General features: G+C 48.3%; 2 protein-coding genes and 1 long non-coding RNA gene across 7 annotated transcripts; 2 read left to right on the forward strand and 1 right to left on the reverse strand.

The window, feature by feature from the left end:
* The first annotated feature begins 986 nt into the window (after positions 1–986).
* On the forward strand, positions 987–13546 carry LOC136323367 (uncharacterized). The gene is made up of 3 exons (XR_010728965.1): positions 987–1080; positions 1953–2108; positions 13516–13546. It is a non-coding gene; the product is annotated as an uncharacterized lncRNA (long non-coding RNA).
* A 1606-nt stretch (positions 13547–15152) lies between these two features.
* Positions 15153–15877, forward strand: DPM3 (dolichyl-phosphate mannosyltransferase subunit 3, regulatory). Of its 2 annotated transcripts, none has more exons than XM_066255201.1 (2): positions 15153–15194; positions 15357–15877. In XM_066255201.1, the coding sequence occupies exon 2, from the start codon at positions 15362–15364 to the stop codon at positions 15638–15640; it is 279 nt and encodes a 92-aa protein (XP_066111298.1). In that variant the 5' UTR covers positions 15153–15194; positions 15357–15361; the 3' UTR covers positions 15641–15877. The 2 variants fall into 2 exon arrangements, with proteins under 2 accessions (XP_066111298.1, XP_066111297.1); XM_066255200.1 differs by having other exon boundaries at positions 15168–15265.
* Positions 15878–16706: 829 nt separating this feature from the next.
* SLC50A1 (solute carrier family 50 member 1) lies at positions 16707–19423 on the reverse strand. 4 transcript variants are annotated; one of them, XM_066261929.1, is made up of 6 exons: positions 19235–19420; positions 18854–18931; positions 18594–18717; positions 17553–17696; positions 17198–17317; positions 16707–17116 (listed from the first exon to the last, which is right to left on the reverse strand). In XM_066261929.1, exons 1-6 carry the CDS (start codon positions 19312–19314, stop codon positions 17015–17017), a joined length of 648 nt encoding a protein of 215 aa, XP_066118026.1. In that variant the 5' UTR covers positions 19315–19420; the 3' UTR covers positions 16707–17014. The 4 variants fall into 4 exon arrangements, with proteins under 4 accessions (XP_066118026.1, XP_066118028.1, XP_066118025.1 ...); XM_066261931.1 differs by having other exon boundaries at positions 17553–17714; positions 19254–19416; XM_066261928.1 differs by having other exon boundaries at positions 17553–17714; positions 19235–19416.
* Positions 19424–19773: the final 350 nt, after the last annotated feature.

Consider the following 19773-nt stretch of genomic DNA (forward strand, 5'->3'; position numbering starts at 1 on the left):
AGGTTCGATACCCCGAGATTGCCCTCTTGAGTGCGGACTCACCAGCTTGAGCAAGGGGTCGCTGGCTTGAGCGTGGGATCATAGACATGACGCCAAGGTTACTGGCTTGAGCCCAAGGTCACTGGCTTAAGCAAGGAGTCTCTGGCTCAGCTGGAGTACCCCAATCAAGGCACATATGAGAAAGCAATCAATGAACAACTAATGTGACACAACTAGGAGTTCATGCTTCTCGTATCTCTCTCTTCCTGTCTGTCTGCCTCTTCCTCCCCCACCACCCAAAAAGAAAGAAAGCACCAGTATCTATGCTCTGGGCAACTGGGCTATAAAAGTCCACATTTTAACCCCCAAGGTGTACTGCCTCTCAACCCTGCTATAACCACATGTATTGTGTCTTTTTTTTTTTTTATGTGCCTTGACCGCAGGCCTTTCAGCAGACCGAGTAACCCCTTGCTCAAACCAGGGACGTTGGGCTCAAGCTGGCGACCTTGGGGTCTTGAACCTGAGTTTTCTGCATCCCAGTTCAACGCTCTATCCACTGCGCCACTGCCTGGTCAGGCTGTTTTTTAATTTTTTAATTCATTTTAGAGAAGAGAGACAGAAAGAGAGAGAGAGAAAGGGGGGAGGGGCAGGAAGTATCAACTCCCATATGTGCCTTGACCTGGTAAGCCCAGGGTTTTGAACTGGCGACCTCAGCGTTCCAGGCCAATGCTTTATCCACTGCACCACCACAGGTAAGGCCATATTGTGTCCTGTTGTGGCAGCAGAAGGTGATGGTATACAAAAAGATTGACAGCTACGAGTTAAACCATCAGAATCTGCTGGCATTTGTCTTGTGCTATTCAAGGCCAAAGACCCGATGTCTGGCAGATTCTAGTCTCTGGAGTAGTTATATTTTCTGCAACCAGGTAAGCTGGGTCAATTTCCCTGGAGACCAGCAAATGCTAACCTGTCCTTCCCTCTGTCCCTCATTTTACGTTTAGAGAGAAGACCTGCTGGGTGTCCCACATTGTACTTGTTCCTGGAGATACAATAGTCTTGGGCAGACCAAGCAGAGAAACAAAAAACTTACAGCTCAACCCAGTAAGTGCCATCTATAAAAGAGAGGCAATGAAGACCTGGCTGGACAGTTCAGTTGGTTGGAGTGTTGTCCTAGAGCGTGGAGGTTGCTGGTTTCATTCTCTGGTCACGGCACATACAGGAGCAGCTTGATGCTCCTCTTTCTCTCGCTCTCAAAAAAAAAAAAAGTTTTTAAAAATAAATAAAAAGGAGAGACAATGAATGTTCAGAGGAGGAAGATGGTGACCAACCCTGAAAGACAAGGTCAAAACCAGGAAGGCTGCTTAGAGGACATGATGGTTGAGCTATACTAGAGAAATATGTATCCACATTTCTTGTGGCATATATAGGGTTTCACTTTTCACAGTTAATTCTTTTTTTTTTTTTTTTGTGAGAGACAGAGAAAGACCAACAGACAGACAGTAAGGGAGAGAGATGAGAGAAACATCAACTTGTATCACTTTAGTTGTTCATTGATTGCTTTCTTATATGTGCCTGACCAGGGGACTCCAGCTGAGCCAGTGACCCCTTGATCAAGCCAGCGACCTTGTGCTCAAGCCAGTGACCTTGGGCTTCAAGCCAGCGACCTCTGGCCTCTGTCCAGCAACCATTATCTGAGGTCATGTCGATAATCCCATGCTTTGCTAGTGACCCTGTGCTCAACCTGCTGAGTCCACACTCAAGCCACAACCTTGGGATTTTGAAGCTGGGTCTTCAGCATCCTCAGCATCCCAGGTCAACACTCTACCCACTGTGCCACGACCAGTCAGGCAGTACATTTTTTTTTTTTTTTTAGTGTACCGGGAATTAATTTTGGTATAAGATATAAGGTTGAAATCTAACTTTACTTTTTTAAATATTTCTTTTTTTTAAATTTTATTTATTCATTTTTAGAGAGGAGAGAGAGAGAGAGAGAGAGAAACAGAGAGAGAGAAGGAGGGAGGAGCTGGAAGCATCAACTCTCATATGTGCCTTGACCAGGCAAGCCCAGGGTTTCGAACTGGCGATCTCAACATTTCCAGGTCGATGCTTTATCCACTGCGCCACCACAGGTCAGGCTCTAACTTTACTTTTTATTTTTATTTTATTTTATTTTTATTTTTTTACAGAGACAGAGAGTGTCAGAGTGAGGGATAGACAGGGACAGACAGACAGGAACGGAGAGATGAGAAGCATCAATCATTAGTTTTTTGTTGCACATTGCAACACCTTAGTTGTTCATTGATTGCTTTCTCATATGTACCTTGACCATGGGCCTTCAGCAGACCGAGTAACCCCTTGCTTGAGCCAGTGACCTTGGGTTCAAGCTGGTGAAATTTTGCTCAAACCAGATAAGCCCACGCTCAAGCTGGCGACCTCGGGGTCTTGAACCTGGGTCTTCCACATCCCAGTCCAATGCTCTATCCACTGCACCACTGCCTGGTCAGGCTAACTTTACTTTTTCAAATGGTAAGCTAGTTGGGAATAGTTTTCATGCAATTCACCTTTCCTCACTTACTTGAGATGCCATATCTATTATGTGTTAAATTGGTGTATTTTGATCTTTTCTTTTTTTAACTTTTCTGTTCCACTGATCTTGAGAGGAAGATACTATATTGTAGTGGCAAACTTTGCAGGCTCTGAAGTCATATTATTTAGGGTGTGCCTCAGTTCCCTCATTTGTGAAATGAAGATAATAATAGTACCTATTTCATATGATGACTGTGAAGATGAAATGAGATAATGCATGTGAAGTACTTATTACAATGCCTGGCACAGAGTAAGCAATCAATGAACATCAGTTGCTGTGATGATCTCTATCTTCCCATTCCTGGACCAGTAACTCAGGAGGGTGAAATTACTAAGCACATAGCTTTGAGCTGGTGGGACAGCTCTGCTACTTACCCTCTGCATGGCCTTGGGCGAGTTCCTACCTTTTATTTATTTATTAATTTTAGAGAGAGAGAGAAAGAAAAAGAGAGAGAGAGAGAAAGGGGGGAGGAGCAGGAAGCATCAACTCCCATATGTGCCTTGACCAGACAAGTGCAGGGTTTCGAACTGGCGACCACAGCGTTCCAGGTTTACTCATTATCCACTGCGCCACCACAGGTCAGGCAAGTTCCTTACCTTTTACTATCTCTCTGCTCTGGTTTCCCCACTCATAATGAGAATATAAAAGTATCTACTGCAGCATGTTTTGAATATTAAGTATGACAATGTCAGACCTCTTGATGAATGTTTATTCTGCTAATTATTATGACAATGTTGTAACTTATCTGTCTTTATGTGTTGTAGCCCCTTCTCATTATCTTTCCGCCCAAAATTTTATGGTCTACTGTGGCTAAATAACATACTGTGGCTGAATAAAATAGAATTTCTGAATCTGCAAAGTTGATGCCTATCCCCTGACCTGCACTGAAAGTCTTTGTGACCAGTGAATCCTGAGTGAGTAACCAGTAGGATGGGGGGGGGGGGGGGATGACAGAAGGGTGGGGCTTTGAAGTTCATATAGAAGGATTTTAAAAAGTATTTTATTATTTCTTTTTCTGGGTTTTTTTTTGAGAGAGAGAGGAAGGGGGAAGAGAGAAAGAGAAAGAGAAGCATCAACTTGACATTCCATTTAGTTGTTCCTTTTTAAAAAAAAATTTTTTTTTTCCTGATGTAATAAGCGGGGAGGGAAAGAAACAGACTCTCGCATGCGCCCGACCAGGATCCACCCGGCATGCCCACCAGGGGTGATGCTCTGCCCATCTGGGGTGTCGCTCTGTTGCAATCAGAGCCATACTAGTGCCTGAGGCAGAGGCCACAGAGCCATCCTCAGCGCCCGGGCCAACTTTGCTCCAATGGAGCCCTGGCTGCGGGAGGGGAAGAGAGATAGAGAGAAAGGAGAAGGGAAAGGGTGGAGAAGCAGATGGGCGCTTCTCCTATGTGCTCTGGCCGGGAATCGAACCCAGGACTCCTGCATGCCAGGCCGAAGCTCTACCACTGAGTTAACCGGCCAGGGCCATATAGCAGGGTTGTTTTTTTTTTAATTTTTAAATTTTTTTAAATTTTATTTTATTTATTTATTTATTTATTTTTTCATTTTTCTGAAGCTGGAAACAGGGAGAGACAGTCAGACAGACTCCTGCATGCGCCCGACCGGGATCCACCCGGCACGCCCACCAGGGGCAACGCTCTGCCCCCCAGGGGGCGATGCTCTGTCCATCCTGGGCGTCACCATATTGCGACCAGAGCCACTCTAGCGCCTGAGGCAGAGGCCACAGAGCCATGCCCAGCGCCCGGGCCATCTTTGCTCCAATGGAGCCTTGGCTGCGGGAGGGGAAGAGAGAGACAGAGAGGAAAGCGCGGCGGAGGGGTGGAGAAGCAAATGGGCGCTTCTCCTATGTGCCCTGGCCGGGAATCGAACCCGGGTCCTCCGCACGCTAGGCCGACGCTCTACCGCTGAGCCAACCGGCCAGGGCCAAATTTTTTTTATTTTTTACAGAGACAGAGAGAGAGTGAGAGAGAGGGATAGACAGGGACAGACAGAAAGGGAGAGAGATGAGAAGCATCAATCATTAGTTTTTCGTTGTGCGTTGCAACACCTTAATTGTTCATTGATTGCTTTCTCATACGTGCCTTGACCGCAGGCCTTCAGCAGACCAAGTAACCCCTTGCTTGAGCCAGTGACCTTGGGCTCAAGCTGGTTAGCTTTTGCTCAAACCAGATGAGTCCTCGCTCAAACTGGAGACCTTGGGGGTCTCAAACCCGGGTCTTCCGCATCCCAGTCTGACACTCTATCCATTGTGCCACCGCCCAGTCAGGCCCATATAGCAGGTTTTAAAAAGTGTATTAGCCTGACCAGGCAGTGACGCAGTGGATAGAGCGTTGGACTGGGATGTGGAGGACCCAGGTTCAAGATCCCAAGGTCACCAGCTTGAACGCGGGCTCATCAGGTTTGAGCAAAGCTCACCAGCTTGAGCCCAAGGTTGCTGACTTGAGCAAGGGGTCACTCAGTCAGCTTAGCCCCCACGTCAAGGCACATATGAGAAATCAATCAATGGACAACTAAGGAACCTCAACGAAGAATTGATGTTTCTCATCTTTCTCCCTTCCTGTCTGTCTGTCTGTATCTGTCTCTCTCTCTCTGACTCTCTCTGTCTCTGCCACACACACACACACAAAATGTATTAGTTCTTACTTTAACAAAGAAATTTGCAGTTTAAAAAGCCAATTAATCTTACAAGGCATTTAGTGAAAAATAACTCTTCCTGCTCCTCTTTCCCACCCCTACACGCACACACACCCTGCCACAGAAATCACTTTCCAGTTTCTTGGTTGCTTCTTTCAGTACTTGCTTCTATATTTCTAAATAACATGCTTATAAAATAAAAAAGGGGCCCTGGCCAGTTGGCTCAGTGGTAGAGCGTCGGCCTGACGTGCAGGAGTCCCGGGTTTGATTCCCGGCCAGGGCACACAGGAGAAGTGCCCATCTGCTTCTCCACCCCTTCCCCTCTCCTTCCTCTCTGTCTCTCTCTTCCCCTCCCACAGCCAGGGCTCCTTTGGAGCAAAGTTGGCCCGAGTGCTGAGGATGGCTCTGTGGCCTCTGCCTCAGACGCTGGAATGGCTCTGGTTGCAACAGAGCAACAACCCAGATGGGCAGAGCATCGCCCCCTGGTGGGCATGCCGGGTGGATCCCGGTTGGGTGCATGCGGGAATCTGTCTGACTGCCTCCCCGTTTCCAACTTCAGAAAAATACAAAAAAAAAAAAAAAAAAAAAAGTTAGCTCTGTTGGAGTATTGTTCTGATGCACAAATGTTTCCGGTTCGACCCCTGGTCAGGGCACATACAGGAAAAGAGTGATACTCATGTCTCTCTCTCTTTCTCCCTCTCCCTCTAAAATTAATAAATAAAAAATTTAAAAGAAAGAAAGAGACCCTGGTCGGTTGCTCAGTGGACAGAGCGTCAGCCCAGCTATGGATGCCTTGGGTTCGATTCCCAGTCAGGACACACAAGAAAAGCAACTATCGGCTCCCCCCTTCTCTCCTTCTTCCCCTCCTGCATATGCACTTGGTTTGAGGGTTGAGGTGCCCACCCTACCCCACCCTGCTGAGGATAGCTCTGTTGGTCCCATAGCAAAATAGCTCTATTGATTTGAGCATCAGCCCCAGACAGGGGTTGCCTGGTAGATCCCGGTTGGGGTGCATGTGAGAGTCTGTCTCACTATCTTCCCTTCTCTCAAAAAGAAAAGAAAAGTAAAGAAAAACAACAACAACAAAAAGAAGAAAACAAAATAATATATAACATGCTTATATTATTATTTCTTTTTTATATTTAATTTTATCTATCTCTTTCTCTCTCTAGCTCTTTATTTATTTTTTGAGAAAGAGAGGAAGGGGGAGGGGAAGGAGAGAGAGAAGCATCAACTCATTGTTCCACTTAGTTGTGCATCCACTGATTGCTTCTCATAGGTGCTCTAACCTAGGCTTGAACTGGTGACCTTGGGGTGGAGCCAGGACTCTTGGGATGGAGCCAGTGACCCCGGAATCAAGCTGGCGACCCTAGGATTGAAACAGCAACTCCGGGCTTCAACCCACGACCCTGGCTTTCCGGGACTACACTCTATCCACTGTGCCACTGGCCAAGGCCATTTATTTATTTATTTATGAATTTTTCCGAAGTGAGAAGCGGGGGCAGGGGGGGAGTGGTGGAGAGGGAGGAGAGGCAGACTCTTGCATGCACCCCACCGGGATCCTGGCATGCTCACCAGGAAGTGATGCTCTGCCCATCTGGAGCGTTCCTCTGCTGCAACCGGAGCCATTCTAGCTCCTGAGGCAGAGGCCATGGAGCCATCCTCAGCACTCGGGCTAACCTTGCTCCAATGGAGCCTTGGCTGTGGGAGGGGAAGAGAGAGACAGAGAGGAAGGAGAGGGGGAGGGGTGGAGAAGCAAATGGGTGCTTCTCCTGTGTGCTGTGGTGGGGAATTGAACCCAGGACTTCCACATGCCAGGCCAATGCTCTAATGCTGAGCCAACCGACCAGGGCCAGCATTTGCTTCTTGTATGTACCTTCACTGGAAACCTTAGCATGCTAGATTACCATTTAGCCACTACGCCATCACAGGTAAGTTGGGGCTGAGAAACCTTATTCTCTAAAATTATAGCCATAAACTTTGCTATTTGAAATCAGTCGGTGAGAATGGAACATTCTGAGCTATGTGGATTACTCTGACATGAAGATGCAGCCTCTCCGCAGTGGATAGAGCATTGGACTGGGAAGTAGAGGACCCAGGTTTGAAACCCCAAGGTCACGGGCTTGAGCTCATACAACTTGAGCGTAGGGTGGTTGGCTTGAACATGGGATTATAGACAAGACCCCATGGTCACTGGCTTGAGCCCAAGGATGCTGGCTTGAGCAAGGGGTCAGTCAGTGACCACTGTAGCCCCTCAGTCAAGGCACATAAGAAAAAGCAATCAATGAACAACTAAGGAACCACAACGAAGAATTGATGCTTCTCATTTTTCTCCCTTTCTGTCTGTTTGTTCCTTTCTGTCCCTCTCTCTGTCTCCGTAAAAAAAATAAAAATTATAAAGCGCAGCCTTTTCTGACCTGTGGTGGTGCAGTGGATAGAGCATTGGACTGGGATGCGGAAGGACCCAGGAAGGACCCAGCTTCGAGAACCTGAGGTCGCCATCTCACCAAGTAACCCCTGGCTCAAGCCAGGGGTTACTTGGTCTGAAGAAGGCCCACGGTCAAGGCACATAGGAGAAAGCAATCAATGAACAACTGAGGTCTCGCAACAAAAAACTGATGATTGATGCTTTTCATCTTTCCCCATTCCTGTCTGTCCCTATCTATCCCTCTCTCTCTCTGTCCCTGTAAAAAAATTAAAAAAAAACCCAAACCCTGGACTTACCCAGTCATGGCACCCCAGGAGAAGCAATTGCTGTAAGATGATTTCTGCTCCTCTCCCACCCCATTTTTCTTCCTCTCCTCTCTCTAAACTAAATAAATAAAAAATATTTTAAAAAATATCTATAAAAGGCCCTGGCCAGTTTGCTCAGTATTAGAGTATCAGCCTGGCATGTGGATGTCCTGGGTTCAATTCCTAGTCAGGGCACACAGGAGAAGCACCCATCTGCTTTTCCATCCCTCCCCTCTCACTTTTCTTTCTCTCTGTTTCCCTCCTGCAGCCATGACTTGATTGGAGTGAGTTGACCCTGGGCGCTGAGGATGACTCTATGGCTTCCAGCTCAGTTGCTGAGCAATGGAACAATGTCCCAGATGGGCAGAGCATCACCCTCTAGTGCAGGGGTCCCCAAACTTTTTACACAGGGGACCAGTTCACTGTCCTTCAGACCGTTGGAGGGCCAGACTATAAAAAAAAACTATGAACAAATCCCTATGCACACTTCACATATCTTATTTTAAAGTAAAAAAACAAAACGGGAACAAATACAATATTTAAAATAAAGAACAAGTAAATTTAAATCAACAAACTGACCAGTATTTCAATGGGAACTATGCTCCTCTCACTGACCACCAATGAAAGAGGTGCCTCTTCTGAAAGTGCGGTGGGGGCCGGATAAATGGCCTCAGGGGGCTGCATGCGGCCCGCGGGCTGTAGTTTGGGGACCCCTGCTCTAGTGGGTTTGCTGGGTGGATCCTGGTCAGGGCACATGCAAGATTCTGCCACTGCCTCCCCTCCCTAAATTAAAAAAACATTATATGTATAAAAGAAGCAGCTTTGGCCTGACCTGTGGTGGCGCAGTGGATAAAGCATCGACCTGGAAATGCTGAGGTCGCCGGTTCGAAACCTTAGGCTTGCCTGGTCAAGGCACATATGGGAGTTGATGCTTCCAGCTCCTCCCCACCTTCTCTCTCTGTCTCTCTCTGTCTCTCTCCCTTTCTCTCTCCTCTCTAAAAAAAAAAAAAAAAAATTAAAATTAAAAGAAGCAGCTTTGTCTGACTTTTGGGGCACAGTGGATTGAACATTGGGCCAGGATGCTGAGGACCCTGGTTTGAAACCCCAAGGTTACTGGCTACAGCACCGGCTCCTTGCCTCGAGTGCAGGCTTGCCAGCTTGAGCACGTGGTCACCAGCTTGAGTGTGGGATCATTGACATGATCCCAAGGTTACTTGCTTGAGCCCAAGGTTGCTGGCTTGAGCAAGGGGCCACTGACTTGACATGAGCCCTCTGATCAGCACATATGAGAAGCAATCAATAAGTAACTAAAGTGAAGCAACTACGAGTTGTTGCTTCTCATCTTTCTCCTCCCCACCCTCTTCCTCCTGTCTCTCTCTTAAAAAAGAAAAAGAAGCAGCCTTGAATTCCAACCTAGATGCTAGGCTTCAGATAATGGGGTTTTGGACACAACAGTAGGTTTATCTTAATTATGTAGCTATCTATTACATAATTATGTACAATTAATTATCTTCATTTTGTAGTTTCTAAGTGAACCCTCAGTCCACTGCTCAGCTGTTGATTCCCTCACATATATTTGTGCTTACCTTGAACCTATCAAAACACTGCTTTATTTAAATATTACCTAAACTCACCTTTTCCATATTCTGTAATGACCCTGTTTTTTTTCCTTTGATGAACCACTCATGTTCCTCTGGTGTACGGTGTATGTTCTTTTTTTTTTTTTTTTTTTACAGAGACAGAGAGAGAGTCAGAGAGAGGGATAGGGGATAGATAGGGACAGACAGACAGGAACGGAGAGAGATGAGAAGCATCAATCATCAGTTTTTCGTCGCGCGTTGTGACACCTTAGTTGTTCATTGATTGCTTTCTCATATGTGCCTTGACCGTGGGGCTACAGCAGACTGAGTAACCCCTTGCTCAAGCCAGCAACCTCGGGTCCAAGCTTGTGAGCTTTGCTCAAGCCAGATGAGCCCGTGCTCAAGCTGGCAACCTCAGGGTCTCGAACCTGGGTCCTACGCATCCCAGTCCGACGCTCTATCCACTGTGCCACCACCTGGTCAGGCTGGTGTATGTTCTTTCTTGCAGCAGCAAGTTAATAAACCTAACTGTCCAACAACCTACAGTTATGTTTCTACTGGTCTTTATCAGGCAGGCTTTTTATAAATTCTCTTTCCTTCCTTTTATAGTTCTTTGTTTTCCCTAAATTTGATCATTGCCTAACCTCTTCTTTTACTTGGTTTTCTATATATCTATCATGAGTTCATCCCCAAAACTCTGAAAGATGTATATATATACCTTATACCTTCTCTCAGTGCCTTAAGCACATCAGGAAATTCTTATGTCCCACACTTTTTCACTTAAAAAACACCCTCCTGGAGCCTGACCAGGTGGTGGCACAGTGGATAGAGCATTGGACTGGGGCCCTGGCTGGTTGGCTCAGTGGTAGAGTGTCGGCCTGGCGTGCAGGAGTCCCAGGTTCGATTCCCGGCCAGGGCACACAGGAGAAGTGCCCATCTGCTTCTCCACCCCTCCCCCTCTCCTTCCTCTCTGTCTCTCTCTTCCCCTCCCGCAGCAGAGGCTCCATTGGAGCAAGGATGGCCTGGGCGCTGAGGATAATAGCTCTGTGGCCTCTGCCTCAGGTGCTAGAATGGCTCTGGATGCAACAGAGCGACGCCCTGGATGGGCAGAGCATCGCCCCCTGGTGGGCGTGCCGGGTGGATCCTGGTCGGGCACATGCGGGAGTCTGTCTGACTGCCTCCCCGTTTCCAGCTTCGGAAAAATGAAAAAAAAAAAGAGCATTGGACTGGGATGTGGAGGACCCAGGTTCGAGACCCCAAGGTCGCCAGCTTGAGCTGGTCTCATGACTTGAGCAAAAAGCTCACCAGCTTGGACCCAAGGTCGCTGGCTTGAGCAAGAGCTTATTCGGTCTGCTGAAGGCCTGTGGTCAAGGCACATATGAGAAAGCAATCAATGAACTAAGGTGTCACAAAAAACTGATGATTGATGCTTATCATCTCTCTCCGTTCCTGTCTGTCTATCCTGGTCTAGCTCTCTCTCTGACTCTCTCTCTGTCCCTATAAAAAAAAATAAAAAAAATATTAAAATTTAAAAACAAAACAAAATAAACACCCTTCTGGAGCCCTTCTCCCCCTGGCTCCAAGCTGTACTAGTTTCTTTCCTGTGTTTCTTTTTCTTTTTTTAAAGATTTTATTTGCCTGACCTGCAATGGTGCAGTGGATAAAATGTTGACCTGGAATGCTGAGGTCACCAGTTCAAAACCCTGGGCTGGCCTGATCAAGGCACATATGGGAGTTGATGCTTCCTGCTCCTCACCCTTTCTTTCTCTTGCTCTTTTTCTAAAATGAATAAAGTCTCAAAAAAATTTTTTTAAAAGACTTTACTAATTGATTTTAGGAGACAGAAACATAGGGTGTATGTGGAGAAGCAGGAAGCATCTACTCGTAGTAGTTGCTTCTTGTATGTGTCTTGACCTGGGAAGCCTGGGGTTTCGAACTGGCAACCTCAGCATTCAAGGCTGACGTTTTATTTACTGTGCCACTACAGGTCAGTAGTTTGTGGGGGTTTTTATTTCTACTTTTCTTTTAAAAATATTTTTATTTATTGCGTGGCCTGTGATGGTGCAGTGGATAGAGAGCCAACCTGGAATGCTGAGGTTGCCAGTTTGAAATCCTGGGCTTGCCCAGTCAAGGCACATATGATAAGCAACCAGTGAACAGCTAGAGTGAAGCAACTATTTCTTGTCTCAGCCCACCTCTGTAAAATCAATAAGTACAACATTTATTTATTTATTTATTCGGAGGCTAGGAGAGAGAGACAGGAACATTGAGCGGCTCCTGTATATACCCTGACTGGGGAATTGAACTGGCAACCTCCATGCTGCAGGACGAAGCTCCAACAAACCTAGTTATCTGGCCAGGTCTTAATTTTATTTTTAAGAGAGAGAGAGAGAGAGAAAGGGAAGAGGAAAGGGAAGCATTCATTTGCTGTTCTACTCAGTTGTGCATTCATTGGTTGCTTCTCATGTGTACCCTGACTAGGGATTGAACTCGCAACCTAGTTGTTTCAAAACGACACTTTTAACTGACTGGACTAACCACCCAGGGCCAATAAAATCTTTAAAAAAATTAAAAGTAGCCTGACCGGTAGTGGATAGAATGTCCACATAACATATGGACATCCTGGGTTTGATTTCTGGTCAGGGCACACAGAAGAAGCAACCATTTGCTTCTCTGGCCCCCCTTCTCCCCTTCTCTCCCTCTTCCCTTCCTGCAGCCAGTGGTTCTATTGGTTTGAGCATGCTTCTGGTCGCTGAGGATAGCTCCTTTGGAGCTTCAGGTGTTAAAAATAGCCCTGTACTCCAGTATTGGCCCCAGATAGGGTTTGTTGGGTGGATCCCGGTCGGGGTTGCATGTGGGAGTTTGCCTCACTGTCTCCCCTCCTCTCACGTAAAACAAAACAAAACAGAACAAAACAAAACAAAACAAAAAACAAATATACTGCTCCCAGAGTTAGGGGATATTTCAAAAATGAATATGAAGCTATAAAATGTTATTTATTTTATTTTTTGTGAGCAGCTGTAGATCCCGAGGTTGCTGGCTTGAGCAAAGACTCATCTGGTTTGAGCACGCTCACCAGCTTGAGCACAGGGTCGCTGGCTTGAGTGTGGGATGATAGACATGATCCCATGGTCGCTGGCTTGAGCCTTAGGTGGCTGGCTCAAACAAGGGCTCACTGGCTCAGCTGAAGCCCTCGCCCCCTCCCTAGCGCCCCCCCCCCCCGTTAGGGCACCTATGAGAAGCAATCAATAAACAGCTAAAGTGCAGCAACGAAAAATTGGTGCTTCTCATCTCTCTCCCTTTTTTTTTTCAACACAGACAGACAGAGGGATAGATATGGACAGACAGGAAGGGAGAGAGATGAGAAGTATCAATTTTTCGTTGCTGCACTTTAGTTGTTCATTGATTGCTTTCTCATATGTGCCTTGACCGTGGGGCTATAGCAGATGGAGTGACCCCTTGCTCAAGCCAGCGACCTTGGGTCCAAGCTGGTGAGCTTTGCTCAAACCAGATGAACCTACGCTCAAACGGGTGACCTCAGGGTCTCAAACCTGGGTCCTCTGTATCTCAGTTTGACGCTCTATCCATTGCGCCACCGCCTGGTCAGGCCATCTCTCTCCCTTTCTGTCTCTCTCTAAAAATATATATATATTTAAAAAAATATTTTTACTTATTGATTTTACAGCGAAGAAAGGAGATGGTGGAACAAGAAGTTGCTTCACTTTAGTTGTTCATTGATTGCTTATCCTATGTGCCTTGACCAGGCAAACCCAAGGTTTCCAACCAGTGGCCTGAGTATTATAGGTGGTAGACGCTTTATCCACTGGTCACCACAGACCAGGCCTCTTTACTTTTAAAAATATGACAACCTTTGCTCTAACACCTATCTCAAATAATCATGATTAATTGTCAATGCATCTGTTTCTCTGGCTCCTCTTTTTCTCCTTTACCCCAGGAGAGGCAAGTGTTTTGACATCTCTAATTTCTCCAAAGGCTATCATGACACTCAAGAAACCTTGGAACAGGCCCTGGCCGGTTGGCTCAGCGGTAGAGCGTCGGCCTAGCCTGCGGAGGACCCGGGTTCGATTCCCGGCCAGGGAACATAGAAGCGCCCATTTGCTTCTCCACCCCTCCGCCGCGCTTTCCTCTCTGTCTCTCTCTCTTCCCCTCCCGCAGCCAAGGCTCCATTGGAGCAAAGATGGCCCGGGCGCTGGGGATGGCTCTGTGGCCTCTGCCCCAGGCGCTAGAGTGGCTCTGGTCGCAACATGGCGACGCCCAGGATGGGCAGAGCATCGCCCCCTGGTGGGCAGAGCGTCGCCCCTGGTGGGCGTGCCGGGTGGATCCCGGTCGGGCGCATGCGGGAGTCTGTCTGACTGTCTCTCCCTGTTTCCAGCTTCAGAAAAATGAAAAAAAAAAAAAAAAGAAACCTTGGAACAAATGAATAAATAAGGCCCTGACCGGGTAGTTCAGTTGGTTGGAGGTGTATCCACAAGCAAAGGCTGCAGATTTGATCACCCCCTCAGTGCACACACAAGAATCAACCAATTACAGCAGGAATGAGTGGAACAACAAATGTCTCTTTCCCTCCATCTCTCCCTTTCTCTCTCAAAAATAAAATAAATAAAAATTAAATTATATATATAAATGTTGGTCAAATAAGTTTGTAATATATATGTTTGCTAGCTTAAAGTTTGCATTGGGTGTGGGGGACAGGCTGTAAGCAGGCAGAGTCGTTATAGCCTAAGGCTTAGTTTTAAGACTAAGCTTTTTCCCACACCTTGACTGTTGCATGATAGGGGGTGATGCACTCTAATGAGGAATCCCATTTATGCCTCAGATAAGTGACTTTGTATCACAGACTTCCTTGTTTGTATATTGGATTAAAGATTTTGATTTCTACACTATAAAATGGGGCAGAGGAGCCCATGCTGGAGAAGAGCAGAGAAAGGCCACATGGAGGAGAGGAGAAGCAGCCAAGATGGTGGAGTGCTGAAGGAGAAGCCAGTTTGTGCAGTCTGTGCAGAGAGAAGGAGATGGGGAACAGAGGTGAATAAGGCTGTTGAGGTACAAACCTTTGATTCTAGGAAACTCGGATAAGTCAGTGGCTTTGGGAGCCCTGAATGGATAGAGAAGTGTTTTCCCACTGTGTGTAGTTCTTGCCCACGAGGTGCAAGCTAGGATTAAAGCAAATGGCCCACCAGATCTTGGCTCCGTCGTTTTCATTACCATCTGTTTGAATCAAATGCGAACCTGCATGGGCTAGGCGGCTGTGATGGTGGTTGTGGCCACTGGCCTTACATATACAGTATATATAAAATAAGTAAAAGAAAGAATAAATCAGTGAATGAATGAATGGGATTTGTGTGCGTAAGTGGTTTAAGAAAAACGATTATTGCAAGGTTTAAGGGTGGCCTTAGGCTTTCTGCAAAGTCTACGCCATCTTGGAGCGCGGCCCTGAGATAGAAGTGGCACAGAATCCTTTGGAACCCAAGCCGCAGTTTGCGGAGCAAAGACGTCTGAACTCAGCAAAGTGAAAGACGGAGGCTACGAGCTCTCCAAGCGCCTCCACGAGGACTACAACTCCCAGAAGGCCGAGCAAAGGCGGGGAGCGAACCTTGGAGAGTTGCACGCTGACGTCAGAGCCGTGTGGAACCGGGAAGCTGCAGGCATAGGTACGTCTCTAGGTTGAGAGCTGAATGGAGGGAGAGAGGAGGGTGAAAACGATGGCCTAATGGCCCTGAGGGTAGGTGAGATGGAGGGGGCTGGTGAGGGAGAAAGACGAAACGGGGGTCGCGGGGCGGAAAGATCTCGAGCTCTGCTTTTTATTCCCGCAGCGACCATGACGAAATTAGCACAGTGGCTTTGGGTACTGGTGCTCCTGGGCTCCGCCTGGGCGGCCCTGACCATGGGGGCCCTGGGCCTGGAGCTGCCTTCATCATGCCAGGAGGTCCTGTGGCCACTGCCCGCCTACTTGCTGGTGTCAGCCGGCTGCTATGCCCTGGGCACTGTGGGCTATCGTGTGGCCACTTTTCACGATTGCGAGGATGCCGCCCGCGAGCTGCAGAGCCAGATCCAGGAAGCCAGAGCCGATTTATCCCGCAGGGGGATGCGCTTCTGACACCCTAACCTCATTTCCGCCCGAACAGCCCCCATTAAAGAGGAAGTTTACTTTCTAACTTTGTTTAGTATGGAGAATGGGAATTGGGGATTGTGTGTACCAGCTGTTGAGAAGTGAGAGGGGGACAAGCCACCTTCCTAAGGCCATCCAGCCTTTATCTTTGCATCCAGCTGGTTTTCCTCCTTCTTTTTCTCCAAAAGAGGCAAAGACCCATTCTCAAGATCTTCCAGGATGGAAATGTTTCACTTTTCTGATCCTTTTAACACTGTTAGGAAGTACTTCCTGAAGCCTAACTTACATTCATCATCATAACATCCAAGCTGTCCTTTTTAAGGCCTTCCCAGGTCTGCCGAGGCTGCTCTGGTTCTTTCTTTCTTTCTTTCTTTCTCTATTTATTTATTTATTTTTTACAGAGACAGAGAGTGAGTCAGAGAGAGGGATAGACAGGGACGGAGATGAGAAGCATCAATCATTAGTTTTTCATTGTGTGTTGTGACACAGTTGTTCATTGATTGCTTTCTCATATGTGCCTTGACCATGGGCCTTCAGCAGACTGAGTAACCCCTTGCTGGAGCCAGCGACCTTTGGTTCAAGCTGGTGGACTTTTGCTCAAACCAGATGACCCGGTGCTCAAGCTGGCAACCTCGGGGTCTTGAACCTGGGTCCTCTGCATCCCAGTCCGACGCTCTATCCACTGCGCCACCGCCTGGTCAGGCTGCTCTGGTTCTTTTTTTTTTTTAATCTTAAAAAGATTTTTTATTTATTCATTTTAGAGAGGAGAGAGAAAGGGAGAGAGAGAGACAGAGAGAGAAGGTGGGGAGGAGCTGGAAGCATCAACTCCCATATGTTCCTTGACCAGGCAAGCCCAGGGTTTCGAACCGGCAACCTCAGCATTTCCAGGTCGACACTTCATCCACTGCGCCACCACAGGTCAGGCATGCTCTGGTTCTTTTAGATACCTTTTCTGAGCCAATCCTACCAGCCCAAGAATAACTCTGGATCAGGCATTGCACCACTACCCTTCACCAAACTAGGCAGGTTGAGAATCACTGAAGAGAGAATGAGCTTTGATGGGCAGGGGTAGGGAACAGTTTATTTTAAGGCACATAGTAAAGATTTCAACCCAACCTCTAAAATTAAAAAATATAATCTTTAAAAAATAAGTGCTTCATTTCCCAGGTCCCACCCAATCTTCTAAGTAAAGCTCTTTTGTTGGTCCTCAGATTCTTAAAATTGTTTCTTTTTCTTTCCCATAACCCTCAGCACCGTGGAACTGGTTAGCAGGTACAGTTGAAACAGGTTGCTTTAACTGTTGGTTTGAACCTCTTTGGTAACAGGTTGGCATTAAGGTGCCCTGTGATCAGGTGAACTGCTTCAGGTTTGTAGGAGCTGATAGTTCCTGTCTTGCTCCTGAGGGTATTTCCAGAAAAGCCAGAGACGAATGAAGCTGGTGAGGATTCCTGGAAAGTTGGGTACCTGAAATCACAAGGGCTGCTGTGAGGAGAGGCGCTGATTTTCCACCTTGCACACTTGTCACCCCATCCCTGTGCTGCTTACCATGATGTAGGGATCTCTAAGTTGAAACCCATAGAGCGTCCAGGAGGCAGAGGTGAGGAGAGTGGCAATGGTCAGTGAGAAAGAGAGACTTTGGGTTGATTTAGTCTGAATAACTTTGGCCTGTGGGAAAGGATGAGACACTCCTAGCCCAGACACACAGTAAAGCTTCCATCTTGCCTAATAATACCCTCCCTGATCTGTTACCCAACCTTTTCCTCCTGCCTTCTACTCACCCACCTCTACTGCCCTGTCTCCTTCCAGGATTTGAATCTTCCCTTCCTCTGGAATATAAGCTAGTCTCTGGCTATGGGAGCCTGGCCCTTATCTCCCCACCTCCATGGACACCTCTACTCACCAAATCAGTCAATGGTGAGAGGTACATACTGATGGTGAAGACACTGCAGAAGAGGCCCAGCTGCTGAAGCCTGGCCTCAATGTTGGGCACCAGGAGCCAAAAGTAGCCAAAACCCAGGAGAAGGACCCCCAGCAGGGTTGCAGTCTGTAGGAGCACAGCACGCTGCAGGGGAGAGAGTCTTGGAAGGCTGGCTTCATGGAGGAAGAACAGCCTTCCTTCTAGATGTGCCAGGAGCCCTCTCTTGACTCCCCTACTGGAATTAATTCATCCTGCCCTTTCCCAGGTTTCAGTAGGGGAGCCAACTTTTTTTCTTTTTTTGGGGGGGGGGGAGCCAACTTTTGTCTAGTCTCCCAGTATAGCACTTGTCAAAGCCTTTTTCCCACTAGTGACTTGATCCACCCACAACACTGGAAGTTTCTAGGGGAGGGAAAGATATCTTTTTTGTGTGTGAGCTTGGTATACACAAGAGGAGCTATTAATAAATGCTTGTATGGCCTGACCTGTGGTGGCGCAGTGGATAAAGCGTTGACCTGGAAATGCTGAGATCGCCGGTTCGAAACCCTGGGCTTGCCTGGTCAAGGCACATATGGGAGTTGATGCTTCCAGCTCCTCCCCCCCTTCTCTCTCTCTCTGTCTCTCTCTCCTCTCTTTCCCTCTCTGTCTCTCTCCTCTCTAAAAATGAATTAAAAAAAAAAAAAAAAAGAAATGCTTGTATGATTGAGTGGGGAAACAGCCTATCATCTCATTCTCAGTCCCTGGCTCTGGTGGAACTATAGGAGACAAAAGCCCTTTTCCTCAGCTTGTTGGGCAGCAGGGCACCATTGGGTAGGCAGAGCTACCCGCTTTGCCAGGATGGGTATGATGTGTGAGTCTCAGAAGACTGGCTTCATGGAGGAAGGACTGCAATGCTGGAGGGGCCTTCCAGGAAAACGTGGCTGAGCCAGCCTGTTATAGCCTTCTAGGAAGCACTGTTTGCCCTGCCACGCTGGCAGAGCATGCAGCAGAGAGGTAGGTGCAAGGGAGGGGGGGGGGGGGATCTACCTTCCGAGGGCAGTAGTGCAGATACACCAAGATATATAGGGTCTGAAGCACAGCGCCCACGGTGTTGACGACGATTAGGGTCCCGTCACCCTTCAAGATCCCATAACTCAGCCAGCTCAGGTTGCTGCAGGATGGAGGGCAGAGACATTTGCCGCGGGGCTGAATGTGAGAGAGGGACCCAAGGAGCCTCTTCCGTGGTCCTCACCCCACCCCACCCCACGCCCCTCAGTCTTTCCCGCCTCAGCCGTCGCCCCTCTCACTTGACATCCGTGGTAAGAAAGGGCAGGAACTGGACATTGTCCACTCTCCGGGTCATCCGCATGTGCCTGAGGTCCGAGCTGTAACGGGACCCCGAAGGCAGGAGTGAGAAGAGAATGGATAACCAGGCTGCTGGGGAATGGAGATCCCCAATGCCTGTCATCCTCCCCTGACAACTGCAGACCCCCGGCCCCGCCCTCAGCTCCCTGGCCTTCTTCAGGACAAGTGGCCAGCCTCGCCTTGGTACCTCGGTCCCCTCGACCCGATTCCACTTTGACCCCATGTTCTGGACGCAGCCTGGCGCTGCACCCACGTCTCCGTTCCCTCTCGCTCCTTTCCTGACTTCCTGGTCCTGCCCTAACCCGGCCCGGCCGCACTCTCACAGGCCGGTGGAGAACATGCCGAGGGTGAAGAGCACGCAAGCTCCGGAAAGGAGCGTGTTTGCCACGCTGCCCGCCTCCATCGCTCTCAAATCCGGCTCCCGCGCGGGGCGCCGGGGAAAGGTTAGCTGGGGGTAGGGCCCCAGACGCCGGAGCCCCGCCCCCCGGCGGCCCCACCCCGCGCGCTCCGCTGTCTCCCGGAAACTGAACCGGAACCCGGCCTAGGACGTAAACCAGAACTCAGGCCCCGCCCCCTTGGCTCGGCGCCGGCTCCCAAGGTTCCAGGTTCTGATGTTATCCTCCCGGTCTCTGCCCGTTTGCTTACTAGGGCTCCTCAGACTTGCCCTGGCACCCGTCGTTTCCCACTCTCTGCTAACCCCTTTTCTCACGTAGACCCCCAGCCTCAACTCACGCACAGGCCCAAAAGTCGACATGGTAGACCTCAAAACAAAAGCTTGTTGGACCCAACCAGATTTCAACGCGCTACCCACCCGAGCTCAGATCAGAACCTCCAGATTTTGGGAGGTTTCTCCCAGTTAACA

The sequence above is a fragment of the Saccopteryx bilineata genome, chromosome 2 (genome assembly GCF_036850765.1).
Source record: "Saccopteryx bilineata isolate mSacBil1 chromosome 2, mSacBil1_pri_phased_curated, whole genome shotgun sequence".
Taxonomy (NCBI): domain Eukaryota; kingdom Metazoa; phylum Chordata; class Mammalia; order Chiroptera; family Emballonuridae; genus Saccopteryx; species Saccopteryx bilineata.